The 26,638-nt window shown below is 42.8% G+C and overlaps 2 protein-coding genes across 5 annotated transcripts in view; one reads left to right on the top strand and one right to left on the bottom strand.

Moving 5' to 3' along the window:
- The window catches only part of Kiaa0586 (KIAA0586 ortholog), a 97,912-nt gene extending 85,104 nt beyond the window's left edge, over positions 1-12,808 (bottom strand). For 2 of the 3 annotated variants that reach the window (XM_021179051.2, XM_021179052.3), the window contains exons 1-5: positions 11,685-12,808; positions 9,926-9,999; positions 8,612-8,681; positions 7,467-7,536; positions 750-924 (exon numbers count right to left, since the gene is read on the bottom strand). In XM_021179051.2, the coding sequence (XP_021034710.1) occupies positions 750-924; positions 7,467-7,536; positions 8,612-8,681; positions 9,926-9,999; positions 11,685-11,883 (588 nt within the window). In that variant the 5' untranslated portion in view covers positions 11,884-12,808. The remainder of the gene's footprint in view (positions 1-749; positions 925-7,466; positions 7,537-8,611; positions 8,682-9,925; positions 10,000-11,684) is intronic. The other variant, XM_021179049.2, reaches the window with a different exon arrangement.
- Positions 12,809-13,000: 192 nt separating this feature from the next.
- On the top strand, positions 13,001-26,630 carry Timm9 (translocase of inner mitochondrial membrane 9). 2 transcript variants are annotated; one of them, XM_029484799.2, is made up of 6 exons: positions 13,001-13,146; positions 15,919-16,016; positions 17,845-17,930; positions 23,543-23,607; positions 24,331-24,426; positions 26,193-26,630. In XM_029484799.2, exons 4-6 carry the CDS (start codon positions 23,569-23,571, stop codon positions 26,325-26,327), a joined length of 270 nt encoding a protein of 89 aa, XP_029340659.2. In that variant the 5' UTR covers positions 13,001-13,146; positions 15,919-16,016; positions 17,845-17,930; positions 23,543-23,568; the 3' UTR covers positions 26,328-26,630. The 2 variants fall into 2 exon arrangements, with proteins under 2 accessions (XP_029340659.2, XP_085686562.1); XM_085830436.1 differs by lacking the exon at positions 15,919-16,016 and having other exon boundaries at positions 13,002-13,146.
- Positions 26,631-26,638: the final 8 nt, after the last annotated feature.

Raw genomic sequence — 26,638 nt, 5'->3', positions numbered from 1 at the left:
AGATCCTGCCTGGAAAAGAACATGGTAGGGATGGAGCTCAGTAGAGTGCTCGACCAACATGCCTGACACCGAGGCTTTGATCCCTAGCACTGCATAGCAGGCTGACGGTGCTTATCTGTAAGGCCAGAACTGGGGTACGGGAGGATCAGCAGCTAAAGCTCATCCTTGGCTACATAGCAAAGTCAAGGTCAGCCTGGGATACATGAAACTGTCCCAAAAACAAAAACAGAAACACACAGCCTTGGGTACTTCTCCAGCGTCAGGCTAGGGCAGGTCAACAACCCTGAATCTGAGTCTTGACTCTGCTTCCCGCTGCCTCTAAAACCTTATGCCTATCCTGACATATTTCTGTTTCCCCGTTACAAACTGGCAGGCTAGTATTATGATATAAAAGATCATGCAAAATCCTCTGGTTCGTCCAGGAAGGCAAGTCTAGCAATACAATGCAGTGTGACAACACTTACCCACCACCACTTGCGGGCCCTGGCTTTGATTCTTAGAGACTGATCATCCAGAACAAGGACCCTCAGCCCTACAGTGATAACGTCCTGGCTTCTCTAAACCAGCACATTCACAAGGGCAATTTTCACGGCTTCTGAGAAACATCCCACAAACCACAAGTAAGAAGAGCCTTTCCAACTGGGAACTAGCATGTCTCTAAGTGTTCAGTCAGACACGACTGTGCCAGAGTCAGTTCTGTACAAACAACCGTGTCTCAGGGTCCAGGGATGCCCAGCAGAAAGAAGTACCTTGATCAAAGGAGCTGCTGTTGCGATGGCAGCGGCAGTTGCCGCAGCCACAGTTGTAGCTGAATCAATTCTATTGGGTGGAGTTTCAGTCTCCTGAGCAACAGTATTCTTTTCTGTACTCGTGTCTTCTAAAAGATGTACTTTCACTGCCTTAAAAACAGGCATGCTTTGAGCTCTTTAAAGACAAAGAAACAAAGGTTTTCAGAAATCAGCATTGAACCATTAGAAGAAATGCCTCCATGCCCTAATCCGGGAGTCTCCTAAAGTGGCCTTCTGGGTTTCTCTTTGATCTTGTTTTATTTGTAGTTATGTGCAGCATGTGCATGGGAGGATGTGTGTGCCTGTGAGCCTGGAGCTTGCACGGTGGAAGAGAGTGAGTCGCCTGATGTAGGTGCTAGGAACCAAACACAGACTTCTACAGTGCTGCGAGCACTCGTAACAACTGAACCATCTCTGCAGCTCCATCTTGGGGTTTTGTTTGTTTGTTTGTTTGTTTGTTTGTTTGTTTGTTTAATTAAAGCAGGGGCTAGTGAGATGCCTCAGAAGTTAAGTGCTCTGGCTGTTTTTCAGAAGACCCAGATTCAATTCCTGACACCACCACAAGGTGGCTCACAGCCACCTTTAAATATAGTTCCAGGGGATTGGACTCTTCTGACCTCTTGAGGTATGCGCATGGTATACAGACATTCAAGCAAGCAAACAGAACCCAAGCATATAAAAAATGTAAGTGGCTATTTAGATAATATTAACTAAAGTCATTTAGTTAGTATTACTAAGTTTAGGTCATAAGGACTAAAGAAATAAAAAGTTGCCGGGCGTGGTGGCGCACGCCTTTAATCCCAGCACTCGGGAGGCAGAGGCAGGCAGATTTCTTTTTTTTTTTTTTTTGGTTTTTCGAGACAGGGTTTCTCTGTGTAGCCCTGGCTGTCCTGGCACTCACTTTGTAGACCAGACTGGCCTCGAACTCAGAAATCCGCCTGCCTCTGCCTCCCGAGTGCTGGGATTAAAGGCGTGCGCCACCACGCCCGGCGGCAGGCGGATTTCTGAGTTCGAGGCCAGCCTGGTCTACAAAGTGAGTGCCAGGACAGCCAGGGCTACACAGAGAAACCCTGTCTCGAAAAACCAAAAAAAAAAAAAAAAAAAAAAAAAAACCAGCCAGCCCAAAAGAAATAAAAAGTTATTCCTTAGCCGGGCGTGGTAGCACACACCTTTAATCCCAGCACTTGGGAGGCAGAAGCAGTTCGAGACCAACCTGGTCTAGAGTGAGTTCCAGGACAGCCAGGACTATACAGAGAAACCCTATCTCAAAACAAAACAAAACAAAAACAAACAAACAAACAAAAAGAATAAAAAAAGCTATTCCTTGAAGGCAGTAATACCAGTTTTGAAAATATGACTTACACATGACACCCACATAGCCGCAGTTAGAAAGACAGATGATCAAGAAGCACAAATACAAAGCATAGGGTTTAATTCCCAAAGGCAGGAGAGCTGCATCTGATTCTAAGAACTGATGGTTGTATTCACCAAATGCTTTTAGAAGAATTACAAACTTAAGGGTTGGAGATATAGCTCAGGAAGTAGATGCTTACATGCATGACATCTAATTTCCAATCCCAGCACATCTCAAAAAAATTTAAAAAGCCAGAAAACCAACAGTGCCTACCACTCCATTCCATACTCAGACTTCCCACATCCTCCTCCAGGGTGTAGCCTGGGAGTGCCCCACACACCCAGTACTTATATTTCCACAACCCACCAGGTCTAGGCCAGGTTCCAGTCAGTGCCACAGACTAGTTGTTTTGCAGCAACAGACTCTAGGCTACCACAAGGCCCCAAAAATCCTGATTCTAGGCCGAGCCTCACCATCTCCTCCTGAACTGTAACCAACATTTAACTCCCACTTGGACCTACCTTACCTGCATCTACCCACAAGACCATTAGTGCTCATTCCACTACCCGACTCCACACCACGCCCTCCTCCAGAGTACAGACTGCTATGTACACAACCTTTACATCTATGTCTTCTCTGAAATCTACCAAATTTAGACTGGGTCTACCTAGTCCGGCCTTCCCTGCCTTCACAGCAGAAGCTCTAGGCATGGGCCAGTGTTCCCCCTACCTATCCACCATACTTCATGACTCTACATGTCCACTCAGACCTCCACACTCCCACCTTGGAACAGGAAGCACCCTAGTCCCTTCTGACCACTGCACTATATTCTAACTTCTAACTTCAAGACCCAACCCATCCCCGCATTCTCTCTTCTCCCCCAGCCTGCTCTATCCATAGCAAACTTAAAACGAACTTAAAGGAAGACCACATGCCCAGATCGCATTAAAACAATACCAACAATATAAAAGACCAAGTCAGTGTCTCCTCTCCAAAGCCTACCAGTCCTAGAGAAATGCCTGCCCATGAGAATTACCTAGATAACACCAGGACACAGAATTTAAAAGAGCAATCATAAACTTCACCAAATAATTCAAAGAGTTTAAAGACACAAAAGAAACAGGTCAGTGAAATCAAGGAGGAAGTTTAAGGAGACTAAACCCACACACAAGGCTGATGGAAATGACAGAGACAATCCTGTACTTGACAACAGAAGCAAAGATCAATGGAACAGCCAGCAACAAACAGGAGGATGCAGGGGAACCGCGGATGCAGGGGACCCAAGGATGCAGGGACCCGAGGGTGCAGGGGAACCCTTATTCCCTTAACTGGAAGCAAACTGTTGCACCATTATGAAAATCAGTGTGGAAAATTCTGGAAAAGCTAAATACATAAATCTACCATAGGACCCAGCTAATCCACCCCTTGGTATATGGCCAAAGGACTCAATACCCTACTGCACAGCCATGTCATTACTGTTCCAGTCACAATATGGAAACAATCTAAATGTCCTACAACTGAAGAATGGACACTGAGAATGTGGTCCATACACATATACACTATGGAATACTATTCAGTGCTCAAGAAAAATGGAATCATGAATCTTTCAGGTAAACAGAAATAGAAAAGAAGCATATTGAGTGAGGCACCTCAGGCCCAGCAGGACAGACAAACATCACATGCTCTCTGTAACTGGAAGCTCCTAGCTCTAAACCTTCAGATGTGAACACATAGCTCGTAGTAACTACAGAAACGAGGGACAATGGGACCACTGCTCTAGTAGGTGGTTTGGGGAGCAAGAAGAGAGGAACAGCAGCATACACGTGATCTGATGAGGGGCGGGGGGAAGGGTCCAACTCAGAAGCTGGGACTGGAGCAGGGGGAGAGCAGAGGACAGGTGATTGGGATGGGCAGTGGAAAAGGAAGTGCTGCATCACGGGAAGGGAGGAGGGTGGGTACAGAAGAAGGTGCACGGAGCACAGAGACACCACATCTGTGCGGGAGCCTGAGAGGAGAGGTGGGGCTCCTGAGGGAGGGGGGAGGGAGTAAACAACAATACGGACTCCTGAAAACAGCACAAGGAATTAAGTAACTGGAATGCAGGTAATTCAGAGTATAAATATATAGTTTTAATGACTTCCTTTACCTGGGCTGACTACACTCTCTCTAAAAACCAAAGACCACCTGACAAAACCCCATGCCAGACATGAGAAGCCGTCTTTTCAATTGTTGGCTAGGGCTGTCTAAGACTTCTGAAAAGCACAGCAACTTCAGAAACAGCCCAGAGACAGAGCTGACCTGACCTGAATGTCCCCTCCCTGAGGACTGGCTTCCATGGTACCTGAAGGTGCCTTGCTGGCTTCCAAGAGAGACAGAAAACCAACACTCCTATCCACCTTTGACACCCATGAACTACATCAACAACCAGCAGGGCAAGATAACCCTCCAGGTGCAGAGGTGGCACATATGTCCTGCTGGTAACCAACTGCTCTCTCAGAAGACTTAAGATTTGCTCAACAAAAGAGGTATCATGTCTGGTACTAGAAAGCTAACTAGCCAGTGCTAGTGAAATCATGGTCACTAGAGGAGAATCTACAACCACTAATTTACTAAACCAGCACAATCCCTAACAAGCATCTATAAACACTTGTCCTTACACCCACAAATGAGGACCCCGCATCAAGAAAACTTCTCTTCCCAGCAGAGGGAGAACACTACAGAAAACCACAACCAATCAAAGGGCAGAGTCCTCGTGAATACCACCACAAACCCCTTCCCTAAAGCTCAGGGAACATGGAGGAAGAGGGGCAGAGACTGTAAGAGCCAGATGATCTGGGACTTTACTGTGAGACTGTGTCTCCTAGTAACATCACAAGCCACACCCATCAAGTCTCACCAACATGACTACCCAAATGTGAGCAGAAGAAAAATACCAATGCACATGGCAAACTGGATGAGGAAAGCCCACAAGGCCTCAGCCTACACAGAGAACCACAGGCAACCGAGGGAAGCTGGGAGTGAAAGAGGGGGCCTTCCCTGGGAAGATATGACCAACCAGTCAGCCCTGGAGCATACATAACAAGTAACACTATATGGACTCAACAGGCTTCATCTGGGGATCTATATGTACACGCAAATACAATATGCATCCAGTAGCAACTGATGAAAAAGAAGCATACAATATGAAGGAGAAGGCTGGAGAGATGGCTCAGCAGTTAAGAGCACTGACTGCTCTTCCAGAGGTCCTGAGTTCAATTCCCAGCAACCACATGGTGGCTCACAACCATCTGTAATAAGATCTGATGCCCTCTTCTGGTATGTCTGAAGATAGCTACAGTGTGCTCACATGCATAAAATTAAGTAAACATCTAAAAAAAAAAAAAAAAAAAAGAATTTGAAGGAGAGTGGGGAAGGGCATATGGGAGGACCTGATGGGAAGAAAGGAAAGAGAGAAAGATTGCAACTAAAATACAATCTCAAAAATAAACAGAAAAAACCTAACATCAATGATACATATTACTGTTTTTCCCAGATATGCTAAGATACACTTGACAAATTTAAAGTATGTATGGGCAGTATATAATGTGATGTTTTGATAGATGTATACAATGTGAAATAGCACAATCGAGCGAATTAATATCTTCATTTCCTTACACAACTATTCTATGGTAAGAACATTTTAAGCCTACTCTATCAGTAATTAGTATTTCCTATACTTGTCAGGCTACATAAAAAGTTCTACTACGTAGTCATCCTGACTGAAACTGGATTCTCTGATAATTTTCTCCCCATTTCCCACTACTACCAGCCTGTGGCTACCACCTGTCTACCCTGTGTCTGTGCTGCACATAACTGATCTAGCTTACACGATAATTCCCTTTCTCTGCTGGCTTACTTACCGTAGCACAAAATCCCAAAAGAATTACTACAAGTTGTCTGAATCCTAGCTTCTTCCATACACCTTGCCTAGTTTATTTAATGGGCACCAAACAGACCACTAGGCAGTGTGCCTCACATGAGTACAGCAAGATGGGATAATAGCTCAGTGCTACGGTCTAGCATGCCCAAGGTCTTGAGTTCATTCTCCCTTACCACAAAACAAGAACAAAGCAAACAGACAGATATCTGGCTTCAGTTTTTTAAAAGAGCTAGACCATTGCACTCTCAATTTAGACCAAAACAAACTGGTGAAATCAACCAAAACCTAGGAATTGCTAAGTGAGTCCAAGCGCTGTAAGCAGGGACATGCCACGGGCAGCCCTGAGTTCCCTCACATCAGGCCCGAGGGCAGCACAGTGTGCTGGCACTTACTTCTCTCTGATGCCTCCTCATAGCTAAGAGAGGAACTGTTCTCTGAGCACCTCAAACATTTCAAGTCACTTTGGTTTCTCCATCTCAGACCTCCTCATACCCAACTGAGTCACCAAGTTTTCTCAATTATTTCATCATAATTGCATGACAACGGCCACAGATAGAATTGGGAAGGTAGGGAATCTAATTAAGGCCATCCATCCTTATTTTTTAATTTTACATAATGAGACAGAAGTCTGGAGGTATTAGAGTTTACTTGACCAAAGCCAGAGATTTAGTAGGGGGCGGAGTCCAACTCCTAGAGGCTTTCCCATGTCACTCCGGCTTTCTCAGATGAAACTGCCTCCCCCACCACACAAATGCCATTCTTCTGGCTGCCCTACTTTATAATATACAGCTATTGCCTCTGCCAAACACCATCTATGTGGAGTCACAAAGCTCTTCTTGTTGAAGACACAAAAAAGCACTGGGCCCACAGCTAATGTCAAGCTTTTCTTTCTGAACTCCCAACCTTCTACCCAAGTCACTACTTTCCTCCCTGGATGCAATACAGTCGATGCCTTTTCAACAAGCCTGTCTCTATAGTACTTGCTGATTTCTCCCATTATTAACTCCTTTTGAGTTGCAGCAGAGCCACGCTGGATAAGTAGGCACCTCACGGCTTACGTGTCTGGATGATCCACCAAATGCAATGCTCTTCCTATTCCAGCTCCAGTTACTCTGGCCTGCCGTCTGTGTACACTGTCAGATACGGGGGCTGTGCTAACAATTAGAGTGAACAAGACAGCAGGGCAGAGGGCAGATAGAGCCTGCATTAAGCTACATTCACACTCCTAGACTGTGCATGCTGCCATTGAGCTATATCCACAGCCCTACAAGTCACTATGGTCAGTTTTAAAACATTGCTGTGTTCTTAATCGCTGTGTATGGATTATTTAACATATGCTAACATACAGCTTCCTTCTAATTTAAGGTAGCATACCACTATAAGTGTGTTTGTAAATGAAACTTACTTTTGCTTTAAAACAGTTCTCAGAGCATCTTTCTGTCCCATGGTGTACTGAGAAATAAAGATGTCATTTGCTGAAAAATTAAAACGCAAAAATATATTTAGAGTCTGAAGAACAAAGAGAGCCAAGACTGAGGGCTAGCAATGTAGCTCAGTGGAAGAATGCCTGCTTAGAATGTATGGGGTCCTAGGTTTGATCCCTGATACTTTGTAAACAAAGAAAAAAATGAACTTTAATTTGCTAGTCTAGCACTCAGAGGCACAAAGTTCCCTGCACCATTGAGGCTAGCCTGGTCTACTCTAGCAAGTTCTAGATCAGCCAGGGCCAACACAATAAAATAAAGAGCCCAAACCAAACCTTTGCAATGAGTTTGTAATAGCAAAATAGGCTTCTCCTGTGCAAATCCTTTTATAGATTTTAGATTCTATTGGTAACCTAATTTGAAAAGAAAACCAAAAATTAAAATAATAGGAGCTCAGGATACAGACAATAGATTTGCCTGGCATGCAGAAGGCCCTGGATTTGATGCCAAGCACAAAATAAATACTACTAAGCTATTGAATGAATAAGCCAATTCTGGACTGGAAAGATGGTTCAGCAGTTAAGAGCACAACTGCTCTTAAAGAGAACTTGCATTCAATTCCCAGCACCCATCTGGTGACTAACAACCCTCTATAACTTCAGTCCCAAGTGATCTGACTGCCTCCTCTGGCCTTTTTGGGCACTGCATGAGTGCTGTGTATAGACAAACAGGCAGGCAAAACACCTATACACACAAAATAAATAAATTAGCCTAAATTTTTAAAAAAGCCAAATCTATACTGACACATACTACAATATGGATAAGCTTAAGCACATTATGTAAAGTAAAATAGTCACAAAGGTTAACACTATATAATGCCACTGACATAGGTACCTGAGCTGGTCAAAGTCAGGGGCAAGAGTGAGGAGTGAGGGGCACAGAGCTCAGTGGGGATCTTAACGTCTGGAGGTGAATGATAGTGACCCTGGCTCGATGTCACTGAATGTTATCAAGGCCAATGTCACAGAACTGTGCATTCAAAACTAATGAAATAAAGTATTTTCTGTACATTTTAACTCAGCTTTATCAAGTGGATTATTAAGCAGAGTCAACTGTATTAATTTACCTTTTGGTGCGTTGTTCTCTTCTGTTTTATTCAAAGGTAGCCGCTGAACTACAGCATCTTTAGAAAAATCCTTTGGGCATAAAAGAAAAGAGTAAGATTGAATGAGCTTAAATTAGCACTAGCAGAGTGACCATTCATAGCATTTTGAGCACTGAGACCCAGGAAGGCAGGTCTGCACACTTTACTTACGTCATTCCCAACACTACACCTTCCATAGCTGCTCTGAAGCACTCGAGGATTTCTCAGTGAATAAGCAACGTGCAGTCAGAATAGTGAGAAGAAAGTGAACACACACAGAAGTGGAACAAGAAACTGATTCAAATCCACACTTGACCGTCTCAGCTGTTCCGGCTACACTGCAACCTAAGCACAGCTTTCTTAGTCACTGAGCTCACGCGCTGCCTTACAAGGTTGTGCCGTCCGGGTCACATCTACTGCTCCAGTTTTCTGCTCTCCAGTGTGAGCCTAGAACCCATCTCTGGGGCTCCGCACTGAGACCCTTGAACTCTACAGGCACCAGACGGACCCCATGCTGCTCTTCCCCTTCCTTTTTTCCACTAAACATAAAAAGCTGGGGAGATGCTCAGCAGTTACGCTTGCCTCACAAGCACTCGGATCCCCAGAACCAAAGTGAATGCTGGGAGGGTGTGGCAGCCTGCCTGGAACTGCAGCCCTGGGAGGAAGGCTAAGGTAGGAGAGTTCAAGGGCAGGTGGTCAGTTAGACTAAGACACCCTGACTGAATGAAATAAGGTGGAAGGGCAATGGAGGATGCTTCCTGACAGCAAGCTCAAGCCATGACATGTACACATGCCCCTTACCTCTCCGTACACAAACATGAACACACTCACATACACACACCGTGTACACACATGAAAATGGAAAAAAAATTTTTTTTTCTTAAAGTTAAGGTAATGATGGGTGTTAATTTACAAACAACAACAAGATTAACAATTCAACAGACGCTTGTAATGTACCACACTCTTCAAGTCATAATCTATAAAACAATGCTGGAGCTGGTAGGATGGTTCAACAGATGAAGAAACCAGCTGCCAAGCTTGAAGATTCAAACTTGACTGCTGGGACCCACATAATAGGAGAGAATACATTCTTGAAGGTTTTCTTCTGACCTTCACATACAAAAATGGCCCCCCATTCTTACTCATACACAGCAAGGGTTAAAAACGTGATAAAAATGAACAAAGATCAAAACATTCCCTGTCATACATGATACCTACACAACACACAACATGTTAACAGAAAATAACTTTAAAAATCTTCATAATATTGATATGACTTGGAATTCTTTTACTTACACTTTTCTTGGACGCAGGAGGACTTTCTGACAGAGGCTGGTGATACAGTCTTGCAGAAGTTAAATCCAAGGAGCCTAAGAAAACAAAAGAGTCACTGAGAGCTGGGTTGTGGATCTTCCCAGGGACTGAACCAAGACTCCTTTCACAGTAAGCTCTAGCATTGAGCCACAGGTCCAATCTGAGAGGCTTTTAAATCAAAGCCTGACCCTTAGCAACTGTGTAGGCATGATACAAGAACTGAGAATCTCTGTATTAATATAAAAACCAAATGTGAAGTCACTTTCCTGTAAGAGAAACTAATTAGATATATTTAAATACATTCTAATGAAAGACTTTATAGCTCATTATTTAACAAAATAAGGCTGAGTTAAAACAGGTAAGGTAGGCAGGTGAGATCTAAAATGTTTTAACAGCAGCCGTGGTGTGGAAGGTCTTTAACTGTAATGCTCAAAAGCAGAGATAGAGGAAATTCTCTGAGTTTGAGGCCAGCCCAGTCTACAGAGTGAGTTTTAGGCAAGCAGAGCTACACAATGTGATCCTCTCTCACTAAAATAAAATGAGATGTCTTTTTTAAAAAACATTTTCAGGGGCTGGAGAGATGGCAGAGCAGGTAAAAGTGCTTGCTGATCTCGCAAAGGACTGGAGTTTGGAATCTCCTATAGACAGCTCATAATCACCTGTTAAGTCTAGCTCTAGGTAGAGTTAGCTACTCTGGCTGCCATGGGCACCTGAACTCCTTTCCAGACACCTACACATAGACACACAATTGAAAGTGGTATTTTTTGAAAACCCTAAAAGATATTTTATCCAATGTAGAAAAAAAAAAAAATGAGACTTACCAGAACAAACCTTGTATATAGCCAGGCATGGTTAATGCATGCCTTAATCCCAGAATTCAGGAGGCAGATTTCTGTGAGATCAAGGCCAATCAGGACAAGGGAAAACTTGTCTCAAAACCAAAAAACACTAGACTGATATAAAACTGATTTAACAGACAGCCTATGCCAGACAGTGGTGACACATGCCTTTAATCCCAGCACTCAGGAGGCAGAGGCAGGCAGATTTCTGAGTTCGAGGCCAGCCTGGTCTACAGAGTGAGTTCCAGGACAGCCAGGGATACACAGAGAAACCCTGTCTCGAAAAACCAAAATAAATAAATAAACAGGACATGGAAATTGTAAATACAAATGCCACCAAAGACTGAAGGTATGCATTTTTCTTACACCATAATGGATAGCACTATCCAAAAAGAAAGTAGAGCATTTAGTAAGTATTAAGTTTATACAAGCTCACTGTATCCATCATGGGTATGAACTGAACAGGATACATCGACCATACCAAGAACAAGCACAAGAGGAAATAGTCAAGTCTCATTCATTCTACATGCTGAAACCTATTTCCCCAGGGAACCAAGTTACTTTTCAAACATCGTTACAAACCAGACTTGTATCTTACATTTTAGAATGTAAACACTGACTCCTTTAAATTTGGGGGAATGCACAACTCAAAATAGTGATAAAGACTAATGACTTATTAAACTGGCTGGGCAATGGTGGCGCATGCCTTTAATCCCAGCACTTGGGAGGCAAAGGCAGGTGGATTTCTGAGTTCCAGGCCAGCCTTATCTACAAAGTGAGTTCCAGGACAGCCAGGGCTATACAGAGAAACCCCGTCTCGGAAAAACAAAAAAGAAAAAGAAAACAACAAACAAACAAAAACGTAAACTGGGTGGGAAACTGAAACATTTGGAATCACATACCACACAACGTTCCATTTGAACTAGTCCTCGTTTCAACAGCAAAACGTTTATTTGCAGCCAGGGCTGGAGGAACACGGGGCAGCTCATCTTCCACCACAACCAATTTATTCCCTTGGTTTGGAGAAACAATCTCTCGCAGTTTCCTCGCTGGCATTTTAAGCCTTTGCCCCCTTTCCAGGCTAAACTCAACGTTTTTCATCTGGTTAGTCACAAATCAAGTCCCGCGGTTCTTAACTGAGGGAATTCTAGCTTCTCAAAACTTAAGGACACAGTTTCTCCTTGAGTACCAGGAAAAGAAGCAACGGTGGAAGTGAATTTGAAAAACACCTGAATTCCAAAAATAATTATGAAGCAGTCATTAACTTAGAAAGTCTATAGGCAAAATATCCATAAAGCTGTAAATTTCGATTTTGACATTTTTAATCCAGGGCTAAATACGACCAAAAAAAAAAAAAAAAAGTCTTGATCCCACTGAGTCTGTTAATGCACCAAAGAAATAAATTTCAAAGGAATTATGCCAAGAACAAAAGAGAAGCCACGGGAACCGTAATAAAAACGCACTCCTCCAAACCCAGAGCTGCAGCTGAAAACCCCAACAGACGTGGAGGCGGGGTTAGGATTTGTTAAGGAGACCCAGACGAGCAGGCAACGTTAAAATCGTGTTTTTTTAAAACACCACCCTCATAAGAGCTTAGTAGATTTCTTTCTACGAGTCCAGACGCAATTTCGGACACCTCAACTTAGTCTTCAGAGTCTCCACAGAGGCCGGCACACTCGCCGTCTTGGTTTTGATAGAATAACAGCTTCGGTTGTTCGCGGGTCAACACCGTCTTCCCCGAAAACCCGCCCTTGAGCGTCAGCACGCATGCGCACAAAGATCCAACCGGAACGGGCGTGCTCTGGTGCTCTTCCATTCGTGTCCGGGTGGAAACAAACTCCCAACATAAAAGACTGCCAGGAGATGTGACTTTTTTTTTTTAAGGCAGCATATCGCCTTTATGTTTGGAAACAGTACTAAGTATTCCTAGAGGACTGACGAATTCTCGATTAGCCCATAAACACTTTCCTTTATCAAGGGTTATTTACACTGTAAGAACTGCAGACCGTTAGAAACCTAGTAGGTTAAGCATATTAGGCTTTCTAGAAATTTCGACAGATTCCGTTGCTGTGGAAAAGGAAGTGAAAAGTACAGAGAGCACTGACGAACAGATAATCACAAAAGTTAATTCTTAGGTGATTTTTAGAATTTGCTTGGGCACTTGCTTTTCTTCGTACATTTTTCCCACGTGGTAACGAATCTGCGTCTAAGGGTCTAAAGCCAGGCTTGACATCACTGCCCCCACGTGTTCTCCTCTATCCGCGGCGCGGCGCTCGCTCGGTGCTGACCCTCCGAGCTCACACGCTACCTGCCCCGCAGCTCTTCAGCCCGGTCCCGGTGTCAGAGGCGAGATCCTGTGGCTAAGTATGGTCCCTTTCCTCTGCTCTCATAATCCCGGGTTCGCAGGCAGTGGGGTGACAGACTTCACTCGGGAAAGGGAGCGGGCAGGTACCCCGGAGGGAGCCGCCGCGTGCACGCGGGTCTTGGGGCTGCGCAACCGGCAGCGCGGCGCAGCGGGAGGTCAGCCGTGCCCCGGAGGCTTTGTCACCCCGAGGGTGGAGACCCTAGGCCCCGAGACACCGCCCACCCGGGACTGGAGGGCTCGGGGGCACGCTTTGGGACTACAAGGTAGCCAGCCACTCGATGACCTTGAGCTGTCAGACAGGAGCCCCTTTACTGAAAATCTAGACTTCCTCGGCTCTTACCCTGTCTGCACACTATGCCTTATGTCATTAGGTTCAAGGGCTCGCACCCTTCCCAGGTCTCATTGGAGAACGCACTGCTTAGAGCTTTCCCATTACGCCTTGCTAGAAGCTTTTAATATATATATATATTTTTAAAGTATAATAGGTTAATCATTTTTCTACCTATTACATTTTCTTTTGTTGTAGATTTATCTGTTGGTTCATGATTTGTTGTATAAGTGTATTAAAAAGACCGAATGGCAATGTCAGAGCTGCAAGAGACCTTAGGGATGAATTAACTTCTGTAATTTCTATATAAAAGTTAGATATGAAAAAAATGACCTTTCCCCTCTAATTTCAAAACGCTGAGCAACTGCAACAGCAATCAGTAAAGTGACCTGAGTAAATAATTTGTAACGAATGTCAGACCTGGGGCTCCACCCCTCGAGTAGTGTGGTTCTCATCTTCCTTGAGGCTAGACTTTGAATCGGGAAACAATAGGAATTCATTTTCAAGTGCTTTTAGCTATGATTAACACTGAGTTAATTAAGAGTTGCCTGTAATGCTGGGTGTAGTGGCAGCCTTTAGGCCTAGCTACAAAGAGCTCCAAGACAGCTGGGGCTACACAGAGAAACCCTGTCGAAAGAAAGAAAGACAGACAGAGAGGGAAAGACCAAAAAAAAAAAAAAAAAAAAAAAACCAACCTTGTCTGTTCATCCCACAACCTAACTAAACCTGCAAATAATCTAAAGGATCATGTGAAAGATAATAAGATAATAAAATAATAAAAGTTCTATTAAGTATTTGAACTCTCAAAATAAACACTGACTTATAGCCTCTGAACAAAAAATAGTTTAGGGGATTATTATTCTTTTTGTCAACATTTTTAACTATGTTTCTCCCCCCACCTCATTTTCGCATCAAGTTCCCCTCACCCTTCCCTAAATACATCTATAGATACACTTTGTCTCACTGAAGCATTTGTAAATATGTTTCAGACATCATGAGCTTGAGCCCTAATTGTTGCAGCCTGTGCCTCCTAAAGGGCATTACAGTCTGCAGAGACTATCACACTTAGATGACATTTAGATTTTCTTAATTATCTAAAAATTGCCTTTATTGTTAGGAGAGTGGCCAGCTGCCTTATGTCATTAAAAGGCCAGGTCCCACAGCTAGAAGTGATCTGTCTGTCTCTCTTTCCCTCCCTTCCCTCTTCCTCTGCTGAGAGCCTGGAACTCAGAGATCTGAATGCCTCTCCCAGGTGCTGGGATTAAAGGTATGAGCTGCCACACTTGGCAAGGCCCATTCTCTTAACAAACCTTATCCCAGAAGGGAACTGTGCATTGGCTTTCTTTTCAGGGACTGACTGCTCCTCAAAAAGAAACTCTTTGCTGCTTGAGGATATAGTTTAGGGTGACACATTGCACTTAATAACACTGATGGATATCTCAAACTGCATCGGCTACCCACTCTGTATAGCATTCTGAATGTTATAAAAGATGTGTATGTGCTTGTATGCATGTGTGTATATGTATCATGTGACTGCCTGGTGCTTGAAGAGGCCAGAGAGGAGTTGCAGACCCTTGGAACTGCTCCTGCCAGTTGTGAGCTGTGTATACTGGAAACCTAACTTGCTGCAAGAGCTATAAGTACTCTTGTTGGTTTGCTTGTTTGAGGGGTGCTTGGTTGGTTGGTTTTTTGAGGCAGGGATTCTCTGTGCAGGTCTGCCTATCTTGAACTAGCTCTGGCTGTAGATCAGACTGGCCTCAAACTGAGAGATCTGCCTGCCTCTCCAGAGTGTTGGGATGAAAGGTGTGCGCTAACTGCCTGGCTACGAGTACTGTTACCACTGAGCATCTCTCTAGCTCCTCATCATATTTTTGAAGACTAGTCTAGTTTTCTTAGCTATTCTACACTATAGGTTTTCCTAATTATTCCTTCATGACCAGAAAAAAAGCCAATATTTTTAGGCCAGAATGTCACTAAAGTAATGGTGTGTGCCCTAGAGCATCGCAGTGGGGAATTTTTCCTAGTGGTAGCATTGGACCTTGTGTGATGCTAGATTGACCCATTTAATTATGGTGGTAACTGTCTATCTTAACAATGAGAGGAACAGATTCTTCATAAATAACCTAGAGAGGTGCTTGAAGATGGTGGTATCTCTTGTTTCCTAGCATATCCCTATAGTTCTCTCCATTGAAAGGCTTTGACAGAACCTCAAGGTTGCAAATCACATTACCAGTTATGCAGGGACTAAAAACAATTGTAGCACCTAACAATATTAGAAAAATCACTTCTTATAAATTAAATTTAAATCTTACTAGTATTTAGTTTCAGAGTTGGTACAAATGGACATATTATTTAGAAAGAAACAGATATTAATCCTCTCCCTGCCACACCCTTACTAATTACTTTTCTTTTTTGTTTGTTTGTTTGTTTGTTTTCTGTGTAGTCCTGTCTGTAGACCGGTCTGGCCTCAAACTCAGAGATCTGTCTGTCCCTGCCTCCCGAGTGCTAAAGTCCAGAGTACTTTAGTCCTAAGGACTCGAGGTATGCACCACCATGACTGGTTTGTTAATTACTCTTTGATATTAAATTTCTGGAAATTGTGAGATGATGAAACAGATTTCAGGATGCTTGGTCACTCTTTTGATCTCCAAAAATGGATTTCCTTTCTGAAAAGGGAATTTGTTAGTGGGGGATTTATTTATGGATGTTTATTACAGTTTTTCTCTTAACTAGCTCCCAAATAATTGAGACTGGACTATTAAATTTATTTAACAAACTTTAAGGGCACAGCAACTGAGCAGTGTTACTTTATTTCAATCCTCTAAGCTACTCTGGCTACCTCTAGCTAGAAGCCCTGTGATACTTGCATTTTAATACTGATCTGGCTCTCGGACAGCAGGTGTTTTCTCATGGTGTTGCCTGGACTCTCCCCTTGGCAAATCCTCCCTTTTCTTCGCTCTCTTTCCCTCTTCCCCTGGCTGGGAGGAAATCCAGCCCTCTTCTCTCCCCTGATCAGTCATTTACTGATCAACTTCTGTATTGACTAATCAGGGAATAATTGGAAAGCAATGTTTTACAACCAGATACAGGAACACAGAAGTCAGCATTTGAATAATACAAGAATAATCTTTACACAGTGTACAATAACATGCCTACAAAATTAATTTAAGAAGGAACAAGGTGCATTAGAGAAGTAATTACAACCGGCCGTGGTGGTCCATACCTGTACTCTCAGCAGCACTAGTGAATATCCCAAATTCCAAGTCCAGCCTGGGCTATATAGAAAATTCTAGGACACATGAGACCTTATGTCTCAAAACACATAACACAATTTATAGACATACTTAATAAATGTGAAGATACAAATTATCAAAAGAGCTTATAATAGTTTTGTATATTTGGAGAATATTGTTATATAAGTAATATTCAAAATGATAGCTTATTGGTCATATCATGCAGTTGTTAAAATGTAATGGGGAAAATCCTGGATTTTAAAGGCTGAATGCCTCCAGTGGTCCTGAGTTCTAGTTAATCTGAAAGTTACCTCATGTAAATTTAATGTTTGAACTGTTCATCTTTCTTAAAGTTATCAGAAGACTCACACAAAAAAACTTTTAAGGTATAGCATGACATCGTTTCTTTTAAAAAATATGCAGGTGACTATAAACTCGAGACTATATAAACTACTTTCCTTAGTAAAAAGGCAAGGGGACCTGCAGGTGGAACTGGTGATGGAGCATTTGCCTCCCATGCCCAGTGATTTGACTCCTCCGCCCACAAGGGAAAGCCTGGTGTGTTCTGTCATTCAGTTTCGGAGTGATAAAAATGAAGAGCCTTTAAAGTGAGTTAGCTGCAGGGTGCGTGGTGTACCCCTCGGTTCCAGCATTCATGAACTGGAAGGAGAGAACTGCCTCCCCAGCTGTCCTCCTGCCTGCATGTACACTAAGGTAAATGAAGGCAAACCAGAGTATCGCTTAAAGCTGTGTAGTAGCTGAGCAGGTAAAGGTACTTGCTGCACTAGGGAGGCAGAGGCAAGCAGATCTCTGAGTACAGGACCAGCCTGATCTACATAAAGAGACTGTTTAAAAAAAAAAAACAAAACCAAGGGCTAGAGAGATGGCTCAGCATTTAAGAGCACTGACTGCTCTTCCAGAGGTCCTGAGTTCAATTCCCAGCAACCACATGGTGACTCACAACTGTCTGTAATGGGGATCCAATGCCCTCTTTTGGTGTGTCTGAAGACAGCTACAGTGTACTCATATATAAAATAAATAAATGAAATCTCTTCAAAAAATCATTAACCAAAAGAAATTAGGTTTCATTTAAAAGGGCCTTCAGTAGTCATAAGTATAATGCATTCAATTTTCAGGTAAGAAATCCAGTCTTACTGAAGACAAGCAGAAGGCGGGGCACTTGCTTTTCCAGAGCAGAAAAGAAACTGATGCATCAGAAAAGGTTTGCACTGATAATGTCTATTTACTCTGAATGTCTGTGCTTCTCTGAGATGTTGGTCAGCCACAAAACTAACCCTGTTCCGTAGTCATTCTCAGACCTAAGTGAGTTCTGCCCATTCTTTCCAGATTTCAGAGGATAATCAGAAAGAAACCCTGTTTTAATATTTGTCTTTTCAGTAACAAGCCATTTGATGTGAACTCTGGAAACCAGGATCAAATAAAAGAATGACCTGGGCTGGAGAGATAGCTCAATGGTTCAGAGCACTTGCTGCACTTCCAAAGAACTGAAGTTACTCTCAGTGCCCCCAGGTCAGGCAACTCACAGGAGCCTTTAACTCCAGCTCTGGGGAATCGCACACCCTCTTCTAGCCTCTGTAGGTGCCTGCACTCAGACATGCACAGAAAGGAAATTGTTAAAGGATATTAAGAGACATTGACAATTCACTTAGTTGGGCATGATGGAACACACCTATAATCTTGGCACTTAGGAAGTATGGGTAGGAGGATCAGGAGTTTAAAGTCATCCTTGGCAGGAAAACAAGTTGGAGGCCAGCCTGGGCTTCGTGAGGCTGATTGTCACCAGTAGTAGATAATATGTGAGGGGTATGGAAGCCCCCCTCATACCAGCGTACCAATCCCTGACCCAGAACATGTAAAGATTTCCTGTATCTTGCCGTGCAACCTTTGAAAAAAGTCAAGAATTTCAACCTAAAGAAACACAAGGTTGGATATAGGAAAAAGAACCAGATTTTGGCATTATCCTACAAGTTTCTAAGGACCTCAGGCAAGGAAATGAGATGTGTCATTTTCAATGTGAACTGTAGATACCTGGTGTGCAGTGTGTTCCTGAGTGTAATGAGCCTTCAGTAGGCAGTGTGCGTATCAGCAAGTATGTTTCATTCTCACATTTTAAAGTTCCCATCAAACAGAAGCTTCACTTACTATTTAATTCTATGCAAGTGATATTACCAAATCTTAGACCTTTTCTTTTTATGTAACTTTAAAAAAAAAAATGTGTGAGTATTTGTATGTTTGTCACATGTATGCAACTGAGCCAGAAGAGGGTGTTAGACCTTCAGGAGCTGGGGTTCCCAGTGCTCGTGAGCTGCCTGGTAGCATGGATGCTGGGAGCTTCTAGCTGTCTGGAAGAGCAGCAAGCACTGCTACCTTGTGAGCACTTCCTCAGCCTCTTTATTCAGAGATTATTACATGCTCCTTCACATGGACTTGTGATATCAGATGTCATTTATGCCCTTACCCTGCCCTGCAGAAGAGTTAACAGCATACAAAACCAGACCACAGGAGACAGGGTCTGATGTACAGTCAAGACAGAGCACGTGTCTATCTCATAGGTCTCTCATAGGTTCCTCCTATAGCAATAATACTATGTTCGGTATTCATGTAACTCTGTCATTCCAAGAATCTTTCAGCCAGGGATGCTGGTGCATGCCTTTCATCCCAAAACTTGAAGTCACAGTAGGAGGATCTCTGAGTTTGAGAACAGCCCACTCTATAGTTAGTTCTGATCCAGTCAGCACTACATGCTGAGGCCTTGTCTCCAAAAAAGAAAGAAAGCAGAGTGTTTCGTAAATAGAATCACACGGGTGTGCTCTCTTAGGGTTTACTTTTCCATCCTATTGGTTTTTGATTACCAGCTATGTGAAAATTATTTTAATCAATTAAATTGATTCTTCCCAGTTTAGTCTTCATTTCACTACTTTAGTCCTTTTGATTAGCATCATATTACCTATATTAGAAACCTTGCTGAGATCGTAGAAAGACTTGGATTAAATGTGTCTATCAGTTTAGAGAAAATTGACATTCTTATTATATTATTGAGCCTTTTCAGTCTATGATCGATGCCTCTCCTTTTTCTGATAGTTCCTCTTTTTTTAATTAAATGTTTTGTTTTCATATATCTTGATGATTTTCCCCTCCCCCCAACTACTCCCATATCCTCTTCACCTCCTTATGTATCCAATTTTATGTTCTTTCTCTTTTTCAAAAAATGAGAAACCACCCCCCACAAAAACAGAAATCAAAACATGTAGGCAAAAGATGAATAAAACCAAAAAATGCTAAAGCAAAGCAAAATGAAACAAAAAGCCCACAGAAATGGCATTGAGTTCATTTTGTTGACCAAATGCCTCTCTTTTTGGGAGGTGGAAGGATTGAAAAAAAATTAATAGTTTTCAAGATATATTATACATGTTTAGATAGTTGACCTTTAAATCTTTCTGAAGAGAATCATAGTAATTTGTATTACATTTAACTCCGCTGTTGCATGCACCTGTAGCTAGGAAAGAGAAGTGCAGTTTTGTTTTTGTATGCCAACTAAGCCTTGCTGGGCTCCCATCTTAGTTCTCAGAGTGCTCTGTGGATTGTGTGGGGTGTCTGTGTCGTCTCAGATCGGGATAGGTCTGTGCTTCCCTTCTTGCTCCATCGCACTCAGTAATATTCTCCTTGTGCCTCATAGCAGACATCTCTACTTGTCCACAGTCATTTTGAAGCCCACCCAGGTTAGCCTTGAACTTACTCTACATTGATCCTCCTGCCTCTGCCTCTGTCTCCCTAATACTGGGATTACTCCAAATGCACTCGGCTGCTTGCTTACAGTCTTAGTGGCAGGTATTGTCTTTCAGTAGTTTGAATTTTATCAAAAAGTTTTAGCATAATCCCCAGCACTCAGGAAGCCAAGGCAGGAGGAACATGAATTTGAGCTAAGTGCAAACTACACAGTGAGCCCTTGTGTCTCACTGTGTCGCAAGGGAAAACAAAAAGTGATACCTTTTGGCTAGGTGGGGGATGATAATTTATCTTAATGTGGATTTCCTTGAGTTTATGTTGTTCAAGGTTCGTTCACCTGCTTAAATTTGTAGGTTTATGTTAGTGGCCAAATTAGGAGACCTGTTTATGGTTATGTACCTCCCTGACTGACCTAGGCTAACTAACATGCCTCATGACCACTCCATGTATGCCTCTCCTAGTACCACAGGAGGCCTGCTTATCATGGGGAGAAGGGCAGTAGAGCTGACCTTGAATCCTAGCCAGGCCTTTTTTGATGGTACCCCAGAGGAGAAGAAAGCAGATACCTTGGTTGATCTACCGTTGGGATAGCAGCTAGTCTTCTACTGACATAGTAGAAGGTCTTGTTCCTGCCTGATGGAGATAGAATCCCCTGTGCTGTCACCCTCTCAATACCACTCTGGTCCAAGTGTCAGAGCAGCTCATTGAGGCCTAGCAAACACCTAATGGTGCTGTTTGCTAGTACAGCGGTTCGTGTATAAAAACATTCCGGCCTTTTACTGATCCTCTGTTGGTGTTTTGTTAGACTAGGCTTTCAGGGGAGTCTTGTGTTTTATTGGTCCCATGTAGATGTTGTGCGTTTTCAGTTTTAAGTATATAATGCAAAACAGAAAACATCCAAAATCCCGTCCCTGTCGCATGTTTATTAGATTTTAAGGCCCTGAGCTGGTCTGCTGCTTTCTCAGTACCTCTGTTTTCAAGTATTTCCTTCAGCTGTGAGGTCCACCTTTCTAGCTGTGTGTAGAAAGCAGATAAAGAAAAGCACATATGCACTGTCTCACTAAAGAATGTTGTGTGGGGTTTGTACAGACCTGTTTCTTTGATTGGGCACTGGCACTTATTAACACCCATAAAGTTGCTGTACTGTCTTATGTAACTGGCACACATAAAAAGAATAATTTATATCCTGTTACTATTAAGGCATTCTCTGAAATGAGCAGAGTTCTGTTTCTCATTATCATTACTTCAGAGAAAACTGGGCTGCAGCATTAGGAGTGAGACTAGAGCAGCAAGTGCAGGACATCTAATACTTCCATGTCTAAGATTTGAGAAGTGTCTGTCCTCTCCCGCATCTTAGGGAGGGGAGGAGCGAGCGCTAAGTGTGTGCATGTGTCGGCTCCCTTCCTGGCTCTAGTGTGTGCAGCTAGGAGGCAGCAGTGAGCTGCTCTGACACTTGGACCAGAGTGGTATCCAGAGGGTGACAGAAGGCGATTTTATCTCCATCAGGCAGGAACAAGTTTATCCTGTATTACTTGATTTAATCAAAATGAGACTACTGGGGCTGAAGAGATAGTTGGCAGTTAAGAGCACCTGCTGCTCTTACAGAGGACCCAGGTTCAACTCCCAGTACCCCAACATGGCAAATTCACAACTCTCAGTAACTGTCCTATTTAATTTCAATTTTATAAGAATACATAACTTGGGCTGGAGAGATGGCTCAGTGGTTAAGAGCACTGACTGCTCTTCCAAAGGTCTTGAGTTCAAATCTCAACAACCACATGGTGGCTTACAACCATCTGTAATGAGATCTGACACCCTCTTCTTGTGTGTCTGAAGACAGCTACAGTGTACTTAGATATAATAATAAATAAATCTTAAGAAAAAAAAAGAATACATAACTCAAGGCTAGAGAGATGGCTCATCAGGTAAGAGCACCACCTGCTCTTACAGAGGACCCAGGTTTAATTCCTAGCACCCACATGATGGCTCACAACTCTATGTAACTCCTGTTCTGGGTTTGCATTCTAGCATCACATGGCAGCTCACAACTGTATGAGTTGCAGAGCCTCTGTAGGCACTGCATGAAATTCATACAAATAAATAAAATTTCAAAGAATACATAACTCCTGTAACTTTGAGAACTCTAAATATCTTTCATGAGCTAGTGTCAGTTTAATCATAAATAGGATTTGTTAAAAGTAAATGGTGGGGCTGGAGAGATGGCTCAGTGGTTAAGAGCACTGACTGCTCTTCCAGAGGACCTGAGTTCAACTCCCAGCAACCACATGGTGGCTCACAACCATCTGTAATGGAATCTAATGCCCTCTTCTGGTGTGTCTGAAGAGAGCAATAGTGTACTCGTATTTATTTATTTCACATACATAAAATAAATAAATCTTCTTTTTAAAAAGTAAATGGTGTTTGTCAGCAATTGCTAGAACCCTTGTTTTATGTAGATTAATAACACAGATCAGAGTTAAGTTGACAGCTAATAGGATAGTTATGAAAATTTAGGAAGAGTTTAAGAATTTTCTTGCCGGGCGTGGTGGCGCACGCCTTTAATCCCAGCACTCGGGAGGTAGAGGCAGGCGGATTTCTGAGTTCGAGGCCAGCCTGGTCTACAAAGTGAGTGCCAGGACAGCCAGGGCTACACAGAGAAACCCTGTCTCGAAAAACCAAAAAAAAAAAAAAAAAAAAGAATTTTCTTGGTTTCCCATAAATTCCTACTATGAAAGGGGCTTTAATAAGTATTGTTACAGGACTGTAGGACACTGTCTTAGTTTGCAGATTTGATTAAGACAAAGCCTGTGAGTCCATAGCTAGCATTGGAAAATAAATTACTGTCAACTGAGTAGTGGTGGTACAGGCCTTTAATCTCAGTGCTCATAAGGCAGAGGCAGGCAGATCCCTGTGAGCTTGAGACCAGGTTGTTCTATAGAGCAAGTTCCAGGACAGCCAGGGCTACACAGAGAAACCCTGTCTCAATAAGAAAAAGAAAAGAACTGTTGTTATTAAAATCTGTGAGATTATATATGGATGGCTTAAAAATGTTTATAAGCTGACTTTGTTTTTTAACTTTGAAATAAGGTGACTAATAAACATACTGAAAGAATATGGCTGCACAGATACCAGAATCTGACCAGATAAAACAGGTAAGATACTGTAACGAAGGGAAAAAGATCTTAGCCAGGGATGGTGGTACATGCCTTTAATCCAGCACTCAGAAGGCAGAGGCTGGTTAGATTGTGAACTCACAATCTCTGTGGGTTCAAGGCTAGCCTGGTCTACATAGTTCCAGGACAGCCAGGGCTATGTGGAGACATTGTCTCAAAGGTCAGTAGGGGTGGGTTAAAAAAAGGTTGCATGATTTCACTTCCAAAAATGGGTCATACTTGCATGTAGTGCATGTCTGTAGTCCCAGCATTTAGAAAACCCACTCAGAAAGATTATATTAGCCTGAGCTACATGGTTGTGGGTGGAATTATGAGTTAAGTATTTACTCAAAGAACATAAGCATTTATGTCCCCAATCCATATAAGAACATTAAAAAATGTATGTTGATTTTGCTTTTGAGGCCAAATCTTGTTATGTCGCTCAGGTGGGTTTCTAAACTTGTAGACTGATGTGATTCTGCACTTGACCTCTTAAGTAGCCAGGACATCAGACATCACTCCACTGTACATGCTATGAACTATATATTGGACAGCAGTTGAGAAAAGTACAATGTGGAAGGAAGACCATGTGTGTGCATTAAAGCTCCTTAAGTTAGCAAACAAATTCAAACGGAGGAGGGGAAGGAAGGGATGTCTAAGTATCAGTGAGTTTCAAGGCGTCTTGGCTGTACAGCCTGGTTTTAAAGCACTTCTCATTTATAGTTTAAGGAGTTCCTGGGAACCTACAATAAACTTACAGAAACCTGCTTTTTGGACTGTGTTAAAGACTTCACAACAAGAGAGGTGAAACCTGAAGAGGTATGAAAAGTGTTACTCACGAAAGAAACCCCACGTTTGTCATAAATCACAAAGTAAATCCATCTAAGCACTTCATTTCTTCTTTCTGACTGGGCTGCCATTTCCATGCAGATGCTTAGAGGAACTAAAGCAGTCAGGAACCCAAGATGCCAGGTTGAATTTAACAGTCATGCTGCATCAAGGCCGACCATTTTATAGACCAAGTATACAGCAGCTGAGCTGTGGTTCCAGAGCAGATGTTGCTTTTTGGCTTTTCAAGACAGGGTTTCTTCTCTGTGTAGACCAGGCTGGCCTCCAATTTAGAGATCCACCTGCCTCTGCCTCCCAAGTGCTGGGATTAAAGGGGTGCGCCACCACCTGGCAACACAGGAGATTTGTCTGCCTTTGTCAAGGTGGCGATGCTGAAGAAGCCTGACACACTTTGGCCCTGAGCAGTTGGAACTGTGGAAGTGAGAGAGTGGTGGCACATGAGTACACGTGGGGGACCCGATGCTGACCGGCACCCTGCTTCCAGTGTCCATATAAGGGTTTTTGTATATCTGCTCAGAGTGAGAGACTTCTTCCAGAGAAGTCAGTCAACGTCCATGCCCCGATCTAATTGTTAGGTAATTTAACTTACAAAGTTTAGGAAAATACCAAGTATGATACCCATTTTTTAAGGAACATGTTGTAGCACCTTGCAATTTCATACTTAGGCTTTGATCATACAATACTCTTATTTTTATAAACCATACTTTATTTTTATCTCTACCAATACAATTTAGAGATTAAGTAACACTACCATAGAATGCTTGGATGTCATTTTAAGCAGGAAAAAAGGAGAAAAATAAGGTTATAAAAACAACTCCCATAACAAACGTTTTAGTCCCTCTTTCTGAATGGGACAGATAAGCTCAGTGAGTTCCCAGTGCACAGGTGGCTCATGGGATTGGGAAGCAAACCCAGCCTCAGCCCCTGCCTGAAAGGCTAACCAGAAAGTAAAGATTCTTACAAGTTAAAACTGGAGGAAAATAGCTTTATTTTCTCTATCATGACTGGGGCGTGTGCTTTTGCCCACAATCCATCCTTCCTTACCACCATAGTTACCTTCTCTTGGTCTCCTCTGTGAATCCTTGGGCTTTACCTGCATCTATGCCCATTCACAGATACACAGGAATCCATTATAGGCTAGGGTCGACGTGTGAGAGAGGACCAGGAAGATGATTTCTGAGCTTGGGTCACCTCGGTTGATATTAGAAAGAAAAGGGTTGAGAGTGGGGGAGGTTCAGCATTTGGGAGGCCAGGGCAGAAGATTTTGAAATTCTACACTGGTCTTGGCTACATAACCAGACCTTGCTCAAGAGAAAAATATAAAATGTTTTAAATGAAAATACCCAGAAGCAAGTTTCTCATAAAAGAGAAACAAGCCTTCTACTCGTTTTTGTAGGGTATTTGTTTATCAGTCTGAATAAGGAGGTAGGATTGTGGGCCTTAGGTTAGAGAAAAGCTACTCCAGACTGAAGCCCAGCCAAATCTAGTTTGTTACGAAGGCTGGGCACAGAGCACACTATTATTCCTGGTGCCACAGACCTGTAGAGACTTCATAAACCTTAATTCTCATCAGTAGGTGAAAGCATAAACAGTTTAAAGCTATAAAATTGCAAACCAAGGATAGTGCTCAGTTTGTAGATCTACCAAAAAGAAAGCACCGCTCCCTGTGGTGGCTCCTTCAGAATACAGAAATGATTATTTGTGTTGCCTTTTGGATCTTCCCCTTGTATTTCTAGGTGACCTGTTCAGAACATTGCTTACAGAAATATTTAAAAATGACACAGAGGATATCCGTGAGATTTCAGGAATATCACATTCAGCAGAATGAAGCCCTGGCAGCCAAAGCAGGCCTCCTGGGCCAGCCACGGTAGAGAGGTCCTGTGGCGGGGACTTGCACTGAAAGATTGCCAGCAGCTGCTGCAGTCAGAACAAGGATTCACCTGGTAGAGAATCCCCTGACACACAGCAGGAGCCGTGGTCCACCATCTGTCATGACTACCTGACCAATGGAAACCACCAGAGAAAAAACACTGTTCACCAGAAAGAGTCAAAACAGGAGGCCTTCCTGTACGGTAAAAATGGTAAGATGCGGTGGTGTTGAGGCCTTAAGATTCGTCTGCGTGGTCACCGTGATTGCAAAAATAAACCACTGTTCCTTTCTTTGTGACTATTAATTTTAAAG

Source organism: Mus caroli, unplaced genomic scaffold, assembly GCF_978045245.1.
Source record: "Mus caroli unplaced genomic scaffold, Mus_caroli_1 scaffold_14, whole genome shotgun sequence".
Lineage (NCBI taxonomy): Eukaryota > Metazoa > Chordata > Mammalia > Rodentia > Muridae > Mus > Mus caroli.
The sequence above is the reverse complement of the archived record's forward strand: the minus strand, read 5'-3'. Positions and strand labels throughout refer to the sequence as shown.

Coding starts and splice junctions, on each gene's coding strand:
- Timm9 (XM_029484799.2), top strand. CDS start 23,569: ATGGCTGCACAGATACCAGAATCTGACCAGATAAAACAG. Junction 23,608..24,330: donor AATCTGACCAGATAAAACAG/GTAAGATACTGT, acceptor TCTCATTTATAG/TTTAAGGAGTTCCTGGGAAC. Junction 24,427..26,192: donor GAGAGGTGAAACCTGAAGAG/GTATGAAAAGTG, acceptor TTGTATTTCTAG/GTGACCTGTTCAGAACATTG.